Source organism: Trichomycterus rosablanca, chromosome 22 (assembly GCF_030014385.1).
Source record: "Trichomycterus rosablanca isolate fTriRos1 chromosome 22, fTriRos1.hap1, whole genome shotgun sequence".
NCBI classification, from domain to species: domain Eukaryota; kingdom Metazoa; phylum Chordata; class Actinopteri; order Siluriformes; family Trichomycteridae; genus Trichomycterus; species Trichomycterus rosablanca.
Window position 1 is genome coordinate 106,496 of NC_086009.1, and position 18,505 is coordinate 125,000.

An 18,505-nucleotide genomic window follows, 5' to 3' on the forward strand; every position below is an offset into this window, starting at 1 on the left:
AAGGCGCCTCATTAACCCACTTCTATAATAGAAACACTGAAAACCCCCCTCCAGTTCATTACTGCTTTTATAATACACACACACACACACACACACACACACACACAAACTTATTTACACATACTTTGATCGGGGGGCATTTTTAGCATTAGCAGCTTCTCGGGTGGTGCTGGGTTCAGATCTGGTGACTGTGGAGGACGCTGAATGAACTGAACTGGTCGTCATGGTGATGGAGCGGGTGGAGGAGACTGTGTGACGGTGCTTCATCATGCTGGAAGTTCCTTCATAAGATGCTGGATTGAGCTCAGAAAGGGAAGCACATGTTCAGCAACAGGACTCTGGTAGACTGTTGTGTGTGTGTGTGTGTGCGTGGGGGGGGGGGGCACACTGTTAGTGGATGTGAGTTTGTGCCCCCCTGTAGCTTCAGGTTTCTGTTTGACGTGCTGTGGGTTTGGAGATGATTTTCTGATCACCATGTCTGATTGGATGATTATTAGCAGGTGTAGAGGTGTACCTAATAAAGTGGCCACTGAGTGCACTATATTAGAATAATTACATTCTATTAAATAAATACTGTGGAACAGTGAATACATTTATTCATATTTTAAAATTTTATATTTGTAAACATTTGTGCAGAATAAAATTATCTTATGAAATTGATTTAAATGTAAATGAATATAAAATATTTTACTGAATGAAATATAATATTGTATATAATATCATATATAATATATTATTATTATCATCTTTATTATTATCATTATTATCATTATGATTGATTATTATTATCATTATTATTATTATTATTATTATTATTGTTATTATTATCACATTTATTATTATTATGATTATTATTATTGTTACTACTATTATTATTATTATATTTATGATTATGATTAATTATTATGATTATTATGATTATTATTATTATATTTATTATGATTATTATGATTATGATTATTATTATATTTATTATATATATTATTATTATTATTATATTTATTATTATTATTATGATTATTATTATTATTATTATTATATTTATTATTATTATTATGATTATGATAAATAGGGAAAGATATAAAATACATTTCTGATTCTGATGAGTTGATTTCTCTGAGATAAATAGAATTAATAATTAAATATATGTATTTTTTCCTCTATTATTTCCCATAATTCCTAGCGTTATTTTAAATGAAATCCCAGTGCAGTAAGTGGGCGGAGGCTATAAATAGTCTGTCTCTCTCTCTCATTGCTGATTGGCTGCAGCTATATTGAGGTTAGGAATTCATGCATTAAAGCCTCTACATGCAAAAGTATTTGGACGCCTGAACACGACCAGGAGCCGCTGCTTCTCTGCTGAAGTAGCTTTTAATGAAGTTTGGAACATGACTGCAGGGATTCAGTCCCATTGAGCCACAAGAGCATTAGTGTGGTTGAGCTCTAATGTTGGGTGTGGTTGAGGTTCAGACTTTCTGGAGCACAGTTACGTTCCTCCGAACCAAGCTCACCAAATGCTTCCTGATCTTAGTTCACTGGAGGGTAGCTGAACTGGAACTGGGAGCCTGAACTTAATGCCTGATATAAACACCTCTGTCCAGATGTTTCCACTCCACATGACCAGAGAAAATCCAGTTGTGTTCAATACCAGGGTGACTGGTACTAGTGGGTCGTACTGGTTAAAAAACGCACCAGTGTATTTACCACTGTACAAAGAATGTTCACCTACTGTACAGGCAGGTATCAGTGAGAGAGAGAGAGAGAGAGAGCACTCCCTTAAACTGACATTACTCTCTCTCTCTCTCTCTCTCTCTCTCTCTCTCTCTCTCTCTCTCACCTGTACTTATCAGTTGTTGCCGGGCGATGGGTTTTATCTGTTTCCATGGTAACACACTGACGTCTCAGGGTTAGAGGATTTTACCTCCTGATATTCTAATCTGAGAATGTGTGTGTGTGTGTGGGGGGGGGGGTTGGTAACATTATGTGTATGGGTGCTGCATAGCACTGTGGGTCATAGAGACCTGGGTTTGAACCCTTAACCTTTCAAAAACATGCAGAAGGTGGATTTGGTCCTGAGTGAGGGGCACCTGTACAGGTTGTATTTCTAGTTTTTGCCCATATTGGGAAGTGATTTAGAACCGGAAAACTCAGACTAGGGGAGAACATGCCAAACCAGAGAAAATATCATTCATAATAATAATGTATTTATTTTATAATCAGTAGATTCTCTTGTGAAAGTTTGTGCACCCTGTTACAGATCCATGTGTTATTTTACAGAGAGAACATGCTCATTTTAAAATGAAAAATAACATCCATGAACCAGTCGGCCCAGTGTAACCCCCCCCCACCCCCCCCACCCAATCTAACACCCCCACCTGCTCCATCACCATGACGAGTTTAGTTCATTCAGCGTCTTCCCCAGTCCCCAGATCTGAATCTAACAGATCATTACTGATGGGTATTTGTTGTGTCTCTGTCTCCCCCTGCAGGACCCGCGCAGTAAACACAAGTTTAAAGTTCACACCTACTCCAGCCCCACCTTCTGTGATCACTGTGGATCGCTGCTGTACGGCCTCATACACCAGGGCATGAGATGTGAACGTGAGTAACACCCGTACAGGTCCGACCTGGTCAAGGTCCAGGTGTCTACTGATGTGTGTGTAAAATCAGGTTCTACATCTTCACAGAGTTCAGTAAGTTTGGAGTTTGGTGTTCATCTCCTCACCTGTATGTTAGCAGACCCCCCCTGTGGTTCATGTAAGCGGTGAGAGGAACGCTCCTGTTGCTGCAGATCTCCCCTCAGTATAGATGTTCAGTGTAAATGTTCTTGATGGCAGGAGAACTCGCCCCACTAATGGATTTAGACATTCAGACATTTTTGATTTGCATCCTAATATCAAAAAGCTGCAGCCTACACCATCCTACACCTCCCTACACCTCCATACACCTCCATACACCTCCCTACACCTCCCTACACCATCCTACACCTCCATAGACCTCCATACACCTCCATACACCTCCCTACACCATCCTACACCTCCATACACCTCCCTACACCTCCCTACACCTCCCTACACCATCCTACACCTCCATAGACCTTCATACACCTCCATACACCTCCCTACACCATCCTACACCTCCCTACACCATCCTACACCTCCATACACCTCCCTACACCATCCTACACCTCCCTACACCATCCTACACCTCCATACACCTCCCTACACCATCCTACACCTCCATACACCTCCATACACCTCCCTACACCATCCTACACCTCCCTACACCTCCATACACCTCCCTACACCATCCTACACCTCCCTACACCATCCTACACCTCCATACACCTCCCTACACCTCCCTACACCATCCTACACTATCCTACACTATCCTACACTATCCTACACCACCCTACACTATCCTACACCATCCTACACTATCCTACACCATCCTACACTATCCTACACCACCCTACACCATCCTACACCATCCTACACTATCCTACACCACCCTACACTATCCTACACCATCCTACACTATCCTACACCATCCTACACTATCCTACACTATCCTACACCACCCTACACCACCCTACACCATCCTACACTATCCTACACCATCCTACACTATCCTACACCATCCTACACTATCCTACACCACCCTACACTATCCTACACCATCCTACACTATCCTACACTATCCTACACTATCCTACACCACCCTACACTATCCTACACCACCCTACACCATCCTACACTATCCTACACTATCCTACACTATCCTACACTATCCTACACCACCCTACACTATCCTACACCACCCTACACCATCCTACACCATCCTACACTATCCTACACCACCCTACACTATCCTACACCATCCTACACTATCCTACACCATCCTACACTATCCTACACCACCCTACACTATCCTACACCACCCTACACCATCCTACACTATCCTACACTATCCTACACCACCCTACACCATCCTACACTATCCTACACTATCCTACACTATCCTACACCACCCTACACTATCCTACACCATCCTACACCATCCTACACTATCCTACACCACCCTACACCACCCTACACCATCCTACACTATCCTACACCATCCTACACCACCCTACACTATCCTACACTATCCTACACCACCCTACACTATCCTACACTATCCTACACTATCCTACACCACCCTACACCATCCTACACTATCCTACACTATCCTACACCACCCTACACCACCCTACACCATCCTACACTATCCTACACCATCCTACACTATCCTACACCATCCTACACTATCCTACACTATCCTACACCACCCTACACTATCCTACACTATCCTACACTATCCTACACCACCCTACACTATCCTACACCACCCTACACTATCCTACACTATCCTACACCACCCTACACTATCCTACACTATCCTACACCACCCTACACTATCCTACACCACCCTACACTATCCTACACCACCCTACACTATCCTACACCACCCTACACTATCCTACACCACCCTACACTATCCTACACCATCCTACACTATCCTACACTATCCTACACTATCCTACACCACCCTACACTATCCTACACCACCCTACACTATCCTACACTATCCTACACCACCCTACACTATCCTACACCACCCTACACTATCCTACACTATCCTACACCATCCTACACTATCCTACACCACCCTACACTATCCTACACCACCCTACACTATCCTACACTATCCTACACCATCCTACACTATCCTACACCACCCTACACTATCCTACACCACCCTACACCATCCTACACCATCCTACACTATCCTACACCACCCTACACTATCCTACACCACCCTACACTATCCTACACCATCCTACACTATCCTACACTATCCTACACCACCCTACACTATCCTACACCACCCTACACTATCCTACACCATCCTACACTATCCTACACTATCCTACACCACCCTACACTATCCTACACCACCCTACACTATCCTACACCATCCTACACTATCCTACACTATCCTACACCACCCTACACTATCCTACACCACCCTACACTATCCTACACCATCCTACACTATCCTACACCATCCTACACTATCCTACACTATCCTACACTATCCTACACTATCCTACACTATCCTACACCACCCTACACCATCCTACACTATCCTACACTATCCTACACTATCCTACACTATCCTACACCACCCTACACTATCCTACACTATCCTACACCACCCTACACTATCCTACACCACCCTACACTATCCTACACCACCCTACACTATCCTACACTATCCTACACTATCCTACACCACCCTACACTATCCTACACTATCCTACACCATCCTACACCACCCTACACTATCCTACACTATCCTACACCACCCTACACTATCCTACACTATCCTACACCACCCTACACCACCCTACACCATCCTACACTATCCTACACTATCCTACACTATCCTACACCACCCTACACCATCCTACACTATCCTACACCACCCTACACTATCCTACACTATCCTACACTATCCTACACCACCCTACACTATCCTACACCACCCTACACTATCCTACACCACCCTACACTATCCTACACCACCCTACACTATCCTACACTATCCTACACTATCCTACACTATCCTACACCACCCTACACTATCCTACACTATCCTACACCACCCTACACCATCCTACACTATCCTACACTATCCTACACCACCCTACACTATCCTACACCATCCTACACTATCCTACACCATCCTACACTATCCTACACCACCCTACACTATCCTACACCATCCTACACCATCCTACACTATCCTACACCACCCTACACTATCCTACACCATCCTACACTATCCTACACCATCCTACACTATCCTACACCACCCTACACTATCCTACACCACCCTACACCATCCTACACTATCCTACACCACCCTACACTATCCTACACCACCCTACACTATCCTACACCATCCTACACTATCCTACACCATCCTACACTATCCTACACCACCCTACACTATCCTACACCACCCTACACTATCCTACACTATCCTACACTATCCTACACTATCCTACACCACCCTACACCATCCTACACTATCCTACACCACCCTACACTATCCTACACTATCCTACACTATCCTACACCACCCTACACTATCCTACACCACCCTACACTATCCTACACTATCCTACACTATCCTACACCACCCTACACTATCCTACACCACCCTACACTATCCTACACCACCCTACACTATCCTACACTATCCTACACTATCCTACACTATCCTACACCACCCTACACCATCCTACACTATCCTACACCACCCTACACTATCCTACACTATCCTACACTATCCTACACCACCCTACACTATCCTACACCACCCTACACTATCCTACACTATCCTACACTATCCTACACCACCCTACACCATCCTACACTATCCTACACCACCCTACACTATCCTACACTATCCTACACTATCCTACACCACCCTACACTATCCTACACCATCCTACACTATCCTACACTATCCTACACCACCCTACACTATCCTACACTATCCTACACCACCCTACACCACCCTACACCACCCTACACCATCCTACACTATCCTACACTATCCTACACCACCCTACACCATCCTACACTATCCTACACCACCCTACACTATCCTACACTATCCTACACTATCCTACACCACCCTACACTATCCTACACCACCCTACACTATCCTACACCACCCTACACTATCCTACACTATCCTACACTATCCTACACCACCCTACACCATCCTACACTATCCTACACCACCCTACACTATCCTACACTATCCTACACTATCCTACACCACCCTACACTATCCTACACCACCCTACACTATCCTACACCACCCTACACTATCCTACACCACCCTACACTATCCTACACTATCCTACACTATCCTACACTATCCTACACCACCCTACACCATCCTACACTATCCTACACTATCCTACACCACCCTACACTATCCTACACCATCCTACACTATCCTACACCATCCTACACTATCCTACACCACCCTACACTATCCTACACCATCCTACACCATCCTACACTATCCTACACCACCCTACACTATCCTACACCATCCTACACTATCCTACACCATCCTACACTATCCTACACCACCCTACACTATCCTACACCACCCTACACCATCCTACACTATCCTACACCACCCTACACTATCCTACACCACCCTACACTATCCTACACCACCCTACACCATCCTACACTATCCTACACTATCCTACACCATCCTACACCACCTCCCTACAGCCTCACACAGCACCCTACTGCATTCTACACCACCATACAGCATCATACACTTTTTAGCTAGCATGTTAAGTTTGATGTTTTTGGCTGTAGTGGAATGATTATCACTGAATCACTATTTCTCAGACATACTGTATGACTGAACTATAATTAGCGCCATCAGCTGGATTAAAATGAAGCTAGAATAAATGTGTTTATCATGTTGGAAACAATCCCACAATATTTAGGTTTATTATTATTCACCACATTATTACTGCAGAGGTTCTATATGTGACTGGGGGTTGTGTGTGATGTAGTTATAATGTATTTGATGTGTGTGTGTGTGTGTGTGTGTGTGTGTGTGTGTGTGTGTGTTCAGACTGTATGATGAACATACATAAGCGATGCGTCGCTAACGTCCCGAGTCTGTGTGGAACCGATCACACCGAGTGCCGCGGCCGGATCCAGATCGCCGCCAACATCAAGAGCAGCGTCCTGACCGTGTGCAGTGAGTCTGTGTAACCCCGCTCTAATCTCTGCTGTTTGTCTCCCCCTGCTGGTGAAGTGTAGTAACAGCACAGTAAATACACTACAGTGATCAGCAGCTCATTACTGATCTAAACCATAAACTATTTCTTTATCAATAAATCACTCTAATTCATTTTTGTGATTATAGCACAATTTAAAATGGTGTGATGTTTATGAAACATTAATATTCAGGTGGTACTTGATGTATTTTGGAAAAATAGATTTTTCAGATTAACATTCTGATTTTAATCTCTGTGTGTTCATTTTTACACTCTGGGGCCTAATTGAGTTCAGGTGTTTAAGCCACACCCATTGTGAACGTGTAAAATAAACAATTATATTAAATAAACTCTCTGTGGCAAGAGTTTAGGGATGGTCCTTATCTTTTTCAGCATTACTGTGCACATCATTTGTACCTCAATCTCACTGATCACCTTTGGGATGAATTAGAGCATCGATTAAGAGCCAGACCTTCATGTCTAACACCAGTGCCTGACGGTTCATATCTCTCTTTATACTGGATGGGCAAAATTCCCACAGACAAACTCCAAAACGTATTGAAAGCTCAGAAATGACTGAAAGTTTCTTTAATGCTGCTTTTATACCCCGCCATGATGGCATCGCCTGTGGAAAATCCAAAACAACATTAAACATCCCACAGAATTCCCACTTTCACATTCTGAGTTTACCTGGTCAGGGGCGTGGTGAGTTTTGCTAGGAAACACTGAGCACAACACAGGCAGACTCTGCACAGGGTGCAAATCCATCACATCTCATGAATCTGATCATGAGTGGATCACTGGACTATAACATCAAGGTCTCGTGACAGGGATAATCTGCAGTGTTACAGTCTCACCACTAGATGGAAGCGGGGTATAATATTACCCACAGTGCTTCACTCACTCATTAAACATCATCACATCATTTTAGTTTTAAATGAGATGATTTAAATCTTAAACTCAAAATAAAATTTAAGAAGTTGTTAATTTTAAATGTAAATCTGTATAATTTAAATTTTAATTAGTGTCTGGATTTAAAATCACACCTTCATGCAGGTTCTCTCAGCTCGGTTCCTCCTGCTGCTGAAAGGTTCCTGATACTGATGCTGCTGATCTGATTGAACCCAGTTTGTCCTTAACTCCAGTTCTCTGTGTGCTCCAGTTAAGGAGGGGAGGAACCTGGTTCCCATGGATCCCAACGGCCTGTCTGATCCGTATGTGAAGCTCAAACTCATTCCTGATCCCAAAAGTGAGAGCAAACAGAAGACCAAGACCATAAAGTGCTGCCTGAACCCCACATGGAACGAGACCTTCACATTGTGAGAAGCTTTACTGGTTATGTTTATGGTGATGTGATGGAGTAATGCAGACTATCAGCTACAGTATATGGTCAAAAGTATGTGGACACTCGATAATATAATTACTGAGTTCTGGTTTTGTGGTTCCCACAGAGTTGAAAGTATAAAACTGTCCAGCATATCTTGATTTGCTAAAACATTAAGATATCCTCTCACTGGAACTAAGAGGCCTAGGCCATCTCCCTAAAACAACCCATGGCATTATCCCTCCTTCACCACACTTTACAGTTGGCACAATGCAGTCAGGCAGGTAACGTTCTCCCAGCTTTCACTAAACCCAGACTAACAGTCAGACTCAGCTGGAGAAAAATCAGGAGAATGTAAATAAATGTTAAACCCTCGTGGTCCTGAATAATAATCAAGTGTTTTGTGAAATTACAGAGAATCTAATAAATAAAGATGATTTATTCAGAATGAGGAGATTCACTGTTTATGCACAGACGTTATTATTAATATGAAGATGATTCAGCTCTGGATTTGGTTCCAGTGCTGGAACATTTAAATCCTGATAGATGATTTCAGTTTGAGGTGCTGAATGTTCCTCAGTTTAGCACTGTGTGTGTTTCCTGCTCACTGCACTGATGCAGCTCATCAGGTTTGACATGATTCTGTATCTAATGGGTTCTGATCATCTGATGCACACTTACTTTCTTCTTTCACTTCATACGCTTCAGTTCTTCTGCAGGAAAACCTCGTTTCTCCCTGAACACGTACATTACTCCAGATAACACCACAGAAATATAAATAATATTATAATAATAATCAGGACAGACCTGTCACTGCACTGTGGAGCAAATGATCTCGTGATGATTAAAGTGCTTCTGATGATCTGGAGGTGAATAAATGCTCTGAATGTTACTGTAATGAAGTATTAATACTCTGTTATGGTCCATCACTGCGTGTGTTTATTCTTTATAATAATTACAACACTGAAGAGTAACAGACAGCATGTAATAATAATAATAATGCTTTTATCCTGTGTGTGTGTGTGTGTGTGTGTGTGTGTGTGTGTGTGTGTGTTAGTAATCTGAAGGACTCTGATAAGGATCGGAGGTTATCGGTGGAAATGTGGGACTGGGATTTAACCAGCAGGAATGATTTTATGGGATCACTCTCATTCGGCATCTCAGAACTACAGAAACAGAGTGTGGATGGCTGGTGAGATACACACACACACACACACACACACACACAGTGTACACACACACATACAATATGTACGCGCACACAGTGTACACACACAGTATACACATACATACAAACAGAAAACACATACACTACACACACATACACACAGTATATACACACACATACACAAACTACACACACACAGTAGAGTACAGTATGAGTGTGAGTGGTAGAGCTGAGTGTGTGTATAGTACAGTAGAGTACAGTAGAGTGTGTGTGTGTGTGTGTGTGTGTGTGTGGTGTGTGTTGCTGATACCGAGTGTGTGTGTGTGCAGGTTTAAGCTGCTGAGTCAGGAGGAGGGCGAGTACTTTAATGTACCTGTAGCTCCTGAAGGAGAAGAAGGAAATGAAGAGTTACGTCAGAAGCTGGAGGTGAAACATCATTACATGTCATGAGTACAGAGTAACATACAGCACACACTCCTTATATACACAACACACACTCTATAGCCATGATCAGCCCTGAAAACCAGCATATCCACCAGCACGGCCACGCCCATCCATCTCAGACTCTAGCACACAAACGTATTCTAAATAATGAACGTTTCATCCACTGTTCAGTTAATTAGAGCAATAAATTACAGATTTACTAAACAAATACAAGAGTGTGCAGCCAGTAACCACGCCCACCCTTAGATATAACCACATAGTTCATTATGTTCAGAATGTTACAGAAAAAAAACAACAGAACCTGTACAGTTCAGCGATCGTCTCTCATCAGCATGCAGCTGCTGTTCAGCTCCCACTCCTTTAATCCAGATGTTACCAAATCATCCATCTGTATGGTCACGGCACTCCCGCTCCACCGTGGAGCTGTGAGGAGGCTCCGGTCTGTAAAAACAGGAGTACAAATCAGGACTGAGAGCTCAGAGCAGAGCCAAAACCTCCTGACAGCAGCTCCATCATTAAAACTGATCACCTGATTATTGTAAACCAGAGAAGAAACACACCTGCTGTACCTAAACAGGTACGTGTTCCCACTCACCCCCAACAAGCATGCAGCACGTCCTAACCACACCGGGATTTTAGTTCCAGTGATTTTGCTGCTCCTGCAGGACCAGGAGAGTTTAGAAGCAGCTTCATGATGCTCCCACACTGACTAAAGCAGCACAGCAATGACAAGAAACTGCTGAGATACATTCTGATCATTTAGAAACTGTTATAATACCAGTGTGTGTGTGTGTGTGTGTGTGTGTGTGTGTGTGTCTGTCTGTGTGTTTCCAGAAAGCTAAAATTGCTTCCGTCTCTAAGAAGACAGAATCTTCAGTGTCTAAACTGGACAGTAACGGAAACAAAGACCGAATGAAGCTCTCTGACTTCAACTTCCTCATGGTGCTGGGGAAAGGAAGCTTTGGCAAGGTCACTATACCTGTCTCACTCTCTACCTGTCTCACTCTCTACCTGATTTACTTTCTACCTGTCCCATTTTGTCAGGTTACCTTTTTTTTTGGATCGGGGTACAGAGCAAGGTGTACTAAGCTTGTGTCTTTATAAACCATCACTGTGGGGTGATGATGTGGCAGCACTTGGGTGGAGAACCAGACATGTAGCTGCATTTTGACTTAGTTGCAGGAGTTTAATGGTGAACATGGGAAGATCTGCCACCGTTCACTCTGAACAGGATCATCTCTCACTCACTGAGCAGCCAATGTACCTACTGCATGCAGGGGGGGTCAGATCAGAGCCTGAAGAGTACCCATGTTCATCAGAGTTAAAGTTTGAACCCAGGTCCCCAAAACACTGAGGATGTGTGGCACTCACACTAACACCATCATGTCACCCTCAAATAAAGAGAAAAATGACAAATGCAAAAATAAAATTGTGCTCAGGATCCACTGGAACCCCGGCCAGAATGAGCTGTTTACTGAAGATGAATGAGTGGGTGTAGTGATGAATGGAAATGTGAATAAAATGGCTGGACGACGTTTCAGACGTGTGTTTGTGTGTGTGTGTGTGTGTGTGTGTGTGTGTGTGTGTGTGTGTGTTTGGGTACATGGGGTCTCCTTTTTCAGCAGCTGGCAGTTGCCATGGGAACAGGCATATCGGGTGTTGCTGAAAAGCAGAGGTGTGTGTGTGTTTGTGTGAGATTATGTGTGTGTGAGTATATATATATGTGTGCATGTGTTAATGAATGTGTGTGTATGTGTGAGTGGTAATAACTGTGTGTGATTGTGTGTGTGAGAGTGTAATAGAGTATATGTGTTAGTGTGTGTGATTGGGTATATGTGTGTGAGTGTGATGAAGTGTGTGTGTTACTGTGTGTGAGTGTGATTGTGTATGTGTGTATGTGTAAGTGTGATTGTGTATATGTGTGTATGTGTTAGTGTGTGTGTGTGAGTGTGTGTGTGTGCTTGATGTTCTTGGTTCCAGTGCTGCTGATCCGTTGGGGTTATGGAAGGTGTAAATACACACAGCAGCGTGAGGTCAGTGCAGAGCGGTCCTGTGTGTTCTCACAGTACTGAAGGGGGCGCTGTGCTTGGGTTAGGGTTGGGGTTAACTCTGACCGTGACTCTCACCCTCTCACGTGTGTGTAGGTGATGCTGGCTGAAACGAAAGGATCGGACGAGTTGTTTGCGATTAAGGTGCTGAAGAAGGACGTGGTGATACAGGATGATGATGTGGAGTGTACCATGGTGGAGAAGAGGGTGCTGGCACTTTCAGGAAAACCTCCGTTCCTCACCCAGCTACATTCCTGCTTCCAGACCATGGTACTCACATTCATACACACACACACACACACACACACACACACACACAGTTAGGGTCTGCAGCTAAACAAACACACATTGTTAGTTGTAATGAGCAGCTCAGTTGTATTCAGCTCCAGTTAAATAATAATTAAGGGTGCACCAATAACGAGCTGATAACGAGCACTGATCCCCATAACTTCTCTAACAGAACATCTCGATATTTGGACCTAATTCTGATGATTTTGTTTTGGTGGGAATGATGTTCTGTATGTCTAATAAAACTATTTTTGTTATTTTGTTATTAATCAATATCAGAGTCTATACCAACCACTAGGGGGCGGTACAGAGATCTAAAGTTTTAAACCTGTCCTGTAGTGGGCAGGATGTGCGAGCTTTACACTTAAACACTTTAATGGGATGAACAAAGGTTTCTCTCGCTATGGTGTTAGTTAGAATCTATGAACACAACCTGAACCACCAATCAGATCCCTATAAACCCCAATGTGCCCTTCCAAACGTTTAATCAATTCAGATTGCAGCAGGTGGATTGAGTCGAGTTCTAGACACGTCAAGGAACATTAAAGCAAACAAGATGCAGCTGTGAAATACTGAACTGTGCTCTGTATTGTGTGCATATATAACATCCTGTGTGTGTGTGTGTGTGTGTGTGTGTGTGCAGGACCGCCTGTACTTTGTGATGGAGTACATTAATGGAGGAGATCTGATGTACCAGATCCAGCAGGTTGGAAAGTTCAAAGAACCACATGCAGTGTGAGTACTGACGCCGCGCTAACATTGTTAGCATGCTCTCCTGTTAGCCTGGGTTATACATGACATCACAAAGGTCACATGGTCACGTAGCCCGAATGACTTCATTCCAGCAGACACGCCCGTGTTGGCATGAAAAGTTTGGGATTTAGCATTTACAGCTAGCATCAAGCAGAGCGTTCCTCTTCCTCTAGCGGCTACAACAATTCTACACATTTACCATCTACATAGAAATAATAGAACTGAACTCTACAGTCTGACTGAGAGACTCAGAGATGGAGAGATGAGTCCAGAGGAACGTCGTGGAGGGAGATGAATGAAGAAACGTGCCAGCACTCTACACGCCAGTTACAGAATCTTACTGTGTGAAAAAGTATTTGCCCCCTCCTGATTTTTTCTTGTCACATTAAATGGTTGACGAGCTCGGACCTTCCCAAAACTATTGTCACAAAGTTGCAGGCATATCATTTATTTTATAGAATTGTTTTTAGACGTCTGTTTGTAGTGGGTGTGGCTGCAGCACCTGAACTCCATAATGTTCCTGACAGGTGTGTGTGTGTGTGTGTGTGTGTGTGTGTGTGTGTGTGTGTGTTTGTGTGTGTGTGTGTGTGTGTAGGTTCTACGCTGCAGAGATTGCTATAGGATTGTTCTTCTTGCACGTGAAGGGCATCATTTACAGGTGAGTCCATCAGAAGCTCATTTTGAGAGCCGGTAAACAGGAACTAGAAGATCTGACCCCCCCTATCCTCTCCACCCCCCTCCCCCCTTTAGAGATCTGAAGTTGGATAATGTGATGCTGGACTGTGAAGGTCACATTAAGATAGCAGATTTTGGGATGTGTAAGGAGAACATGTTAGAGGGAGTCACAACCAAAACCTTCTGTGGAACTCCGGATTACATCGCTCCTGAGGTCAGTACCCCACCAAAACACCTGATTGTACCAGGGCGGGGCAGGGCGTGCCTCACACTGAAGTGGCAGGTGTGAGAACAGGGAGGATGAACCCAATATTTAAACAAAAATGAAACTGCAAATTAAAGGGTGGCCAAAATAACAGAAACAACATCTGAGACACGCCCAGTGCACCATCACAGATAAAGCAATGAAATAAAGATGAAAGTTTCCTCAGCACCAGCTACTCGCTCCACCAGAGTATAATTAATTATAATAATATAAAATAAAATTATAACTCACGTGTTTAGAAAAAGAAAGGAGCTCGGTTCACATCGGGCGGAGCAGCTACTCCATCCCTCGTCCAGTGTGGGTTCATCTGTGGGGCTCCTCTCAACAGGGAGCCGTCACGAAATGAAAAAGATCAAAGAACGCTGGCAAACGAGCCGCTACAAGCAACATATTCCAAAAGATCTGAGTTAAATTGGTGACAATTGGAGTCAGTATGGTGGATCTCTTTGGGACAGGGTTTTTGATTCTGTCTGTAAGATCTGATTTATTTTTTTTATCAGGTGATTAAATAAGGCTCTCGAGGTTTGTTAGGTTTTGTTTTCTCTTTATTTTCTCCTCCCGTATTAATCAGACAAACATAAATGAGAATAAATCAGATATTTCACCTAAACTAAAGACCAACATTCATCTACCTGAATAACAGATCATTACTGATCCCCTCTAAACTGAAGTCCCACTGAATTCAGTCCAACCTAGTGTGTGTGTGTGTGTGTGTGTGTGTGTGTGTGTGTGTGTGTGTGTGTGTGTGTGTGTGTGTGTGTGTGTGTGTGTGTGTGTTAGATCATTGCGTATCAGCCGTATGGGAAGTCGGTGGACTGGTGGGCGTTTGGGGTGCTGCTATATGAAATGCTAGCTGGACAGGTGAGATTCTGTAAATAAGATAAACAAACATAAACATATTAATGTGTTATTGTATTTGATGTTTTTGTTATTATTATTATTTATATTATTATATATTCTGTTTAGCCCCCGTTTGATGGTGAGGACGAGGACGAGCTCTTCCAGTCCATCATGGAGCATCACGTCTCGTATCCCAAATCCATGTCTAAAGAGGCAGTGGCGATCTGTAAAGGGGTACGTACCCTAATCTCACTCTCTGGGTTAAAGGTGTGAGGGTGAGGAGATTCCATCTGAATCTGAATCACTTCTGAATCACGTCTGAATCTCATTAGTTCTGTAGGAGTGGAACCCCGTGCAGAAGCGGTGCTGATGGGACCAGAAGGAGAACGCTCCCCCAATTACAGATCATCTGAGTTAAAGAGGACCTGGTACTTGTTTCCAGCAGCACATCTGCACCTGATTTACAGCTGTTTGTTTACCTGTTTGATCCTAGTTGATGACGAAGCACCCTGGGAAGCGTTTGGGCTGCGGGCCTGAGGGAGAGCGGGATATACGAGAGCACGGGTTCTTCCGCTACATGGACTGGGAGAAACTGGAGAACAAAGAGGTTCAACCTCCATTCAAACCTAAAGCTGTACGTACTGTACACACACACACACACACACACACACACACACCTGTACACACTTAACTGTACACACACATTTATACTAATAATTTTACCTCCATCAGAAGCTAGAGCTACAGTACTGAAGAGTAAATACCCGGGGGGGGGGGTTTAACCCTTTTAAATCAATAAACTCGTGTGTGTTACCGGGTGAAGATCAGGACACGTGTGTGTAGATCCGGGATTTTTACCTTTTACTGTTCTAAAATCAATAAAAGCTCCAGGATTTCCAGGCTTCTGTTTCAGGTTGTTATGAGACACGTCTGAGGAAATGAATCACTGAACTGTAGAGATGAGAGGAAGCTTCAGATGCTTCAGCTTTAATACTCAACGTTCTGGAGTAAATGATGATGGTGTTCATCACAGATAAACTCCTAAACTAGATGTGAGGAACTGGTGAAGGGTGAGAATGAAGTGGTGAGGATGAGGTGGTGAGGGTGAGATGGTGAGGATGGAGGATGAAGGATGAGGTGGTGAGGATGAAGGATGAGGTGATGAGGGTGAGATGGTGAGGATGAAGGATGAGGATGAAGGATGAGGTGGTGAGGATGAGATGGTGAGGATGAAGGATGAGGTGGTGAGGGTGAGGTGGTGATGATGAAGGATGAGGTGGTGATGATGAGATGGTGAGGATGAAGGATGAGGTGGTGGTGATGAGGTGGTGAGGGTGAGATGGTGAGGATAAAGGATGAGGATGAAGGATGAGGTGGTGATGAAGGATGAGGTGAGGATGAGGTGGTGATGATGAGATGGTGAGGATGAAGGATGAGGTGGTGAGGGTGAGATGGTGAGGATGAAGGATGAGGTGGTGATGAAGGATGAGGTGAGGATGAGGTGGTGAGGATGAGATGGTGAGGATGAGATGGTGATGATGAAGGATGAGGTGGTGAGGGTGAGGTGGTGATGATGAAGGATGAGGTGGTGAGGATGAAGGATGAGGTGGTGAGGGTGAGGTGGTGAGGGTGAGGTGGTGAGGATGAGGTGGTGATGATGAAGGATGAGGTGGTGAGGATGAAGGATGAGGTGGTGATGATGAAGGACGAGGTGGTGAGGATGAGGTGGTGAGGATGAGATGGTGATGATGAAGGATGAGGTGGTGAGGATGAGGTGGTGATGATGAAGGATGAGGTGAGGATGAGGTGGTGAGGGTGAGGTGGTGATGATGAAGGATGAGGTGAGGGTGAGGTGGTGATGAAGGATGAGGTGAGGATGAGGTGGTGAGGATGAGATGGTGAGGATGAAGGATGAGGATGAAGGATGAGGTGGTGATGATGAGATGGTGAGGATGAAGGATGAGGTGGTGAGGGTGAGATGGTGAGGATAAAGGATGAGGATGAAGGATGAGGTGGTGATGAAGGATGAGGTGAGGATGAGGTGGTGATGATGAGATGGTGAGGATGAAGGATGAGGTGGTGAGGGTGAGATGGTGAGGATGAAGGATGAGGTGGTGAGGGTGAGATGGTGAGGATAAAGGATGAGGATGAAGGATGAGGTGGTGATGAAGGATGAGGTGAGGATGAGGTGGTGATGATGAGATGGTGAGGATGAAGGATGAGGTGGTGAGGGTGAGATGGTGAGGATGAAGGATGAGGTGGTGATGAAGGATGAGGTGAGGATGAGGTGGTGAGGATGAGATGGTGAGGATGAGATGGTGATGATGAGATGGTGATGATGAGATGGTGAGGATGAAGGATGAGGTGGTGAGGGTGAGGTGGTGATGATGAAGGATGAGGTGGTGAGGATGAAGGATGAGGTGGTGAGGGTGAGGTGGTGAGGGTGAGGTGGTGAGGATGAGGTGGTGATGATGAAGGACGAGGTGGTGAGGATGAGGTGGTGATGATGAAGGATGAGGTGAGGATGAGGTGGTGAGGGTGAGGTGGTGATGATGAAGGATGAGGTGAGGGTGAGGTGGTGATGAAGGATGAGGTGGTGATGATGAAGGATGAGGTGAGGATGAGGTGGTGATGAAGGATGAGGTGAGGATGAGGTGGTGAGGATGAGATGGTGAGGATGAAGGATGAGGATGAAGGATGAGGTGGTGATGATGAGATGGTGAGGATGAAGGATGAGGTGGTGAGGGTGAGATGGTGAGGATGAAGGATGAGGATGAAGGATGAGGTGGTGATGAAGGATGAGGTGAGGATGAGGTGGTGAGGATGA

The 18,505-nt window shown here is 44.3% G+C and overlaps 1 protein-coding gene across 2 annotated transcripts in view; it reads left to right on the top strand.

Moving 5' to 3' along the window:
- LOC134300151 (protein kinase C beta type) overlaps positions 1-18,505 on the top strand; it is a 36,581-nt gene that overhangs the window by 15,371 nt on the left and 2,705 nt on the right. For both annotated transcript variants that reach the window (XM_062984816.1, XM_062984817.1), the window contains exons 4-16: positions 2,490-2,601; positions 7,726-7,854; positions 9,036-9,192; positions 10,255-10,389; positions 10,695-10,791; positions 11,644-11,778; positions 12,954-13,127; positions 13,789-13,880; positions 14,494-14,556; positions 14,649-14,787; positions 15,619-15,699; positions 15,805-15,912; positions 16,172-16,312. In XM_062984816.1, coding sequence (XP_062840886.1) covers positions 2,490-2,601; positions 7,726-7,854; positions 9,036-9,192; positions 10,255-10,389; positions 10,695-10,791; positions 11,644-11,778; positions 12,954-13,127; positions 13,789-13,880; positions 14,494-14,556; positions 14,649-14,787; positions 15,619-15,699; positions 15,805-15,912; positions 16,172-16,312 — 1,563 coding nt within the window. The remainder of the gene's footprint in view (positions 1-2,489; positions 2,602-7,725; positions 7,855-9,035; positions 9,193-10,254; positions 10,390-10,694; positions 10,792-11,643; positions 11,779-12,953; positions 13,128-13,788; positions 13,881-14,493; positions 14,557-14,648; positions 14,788-15,618; positions 15,700-15,804; positions 15,913-16,171; positions 16,313-18,505) is intronic.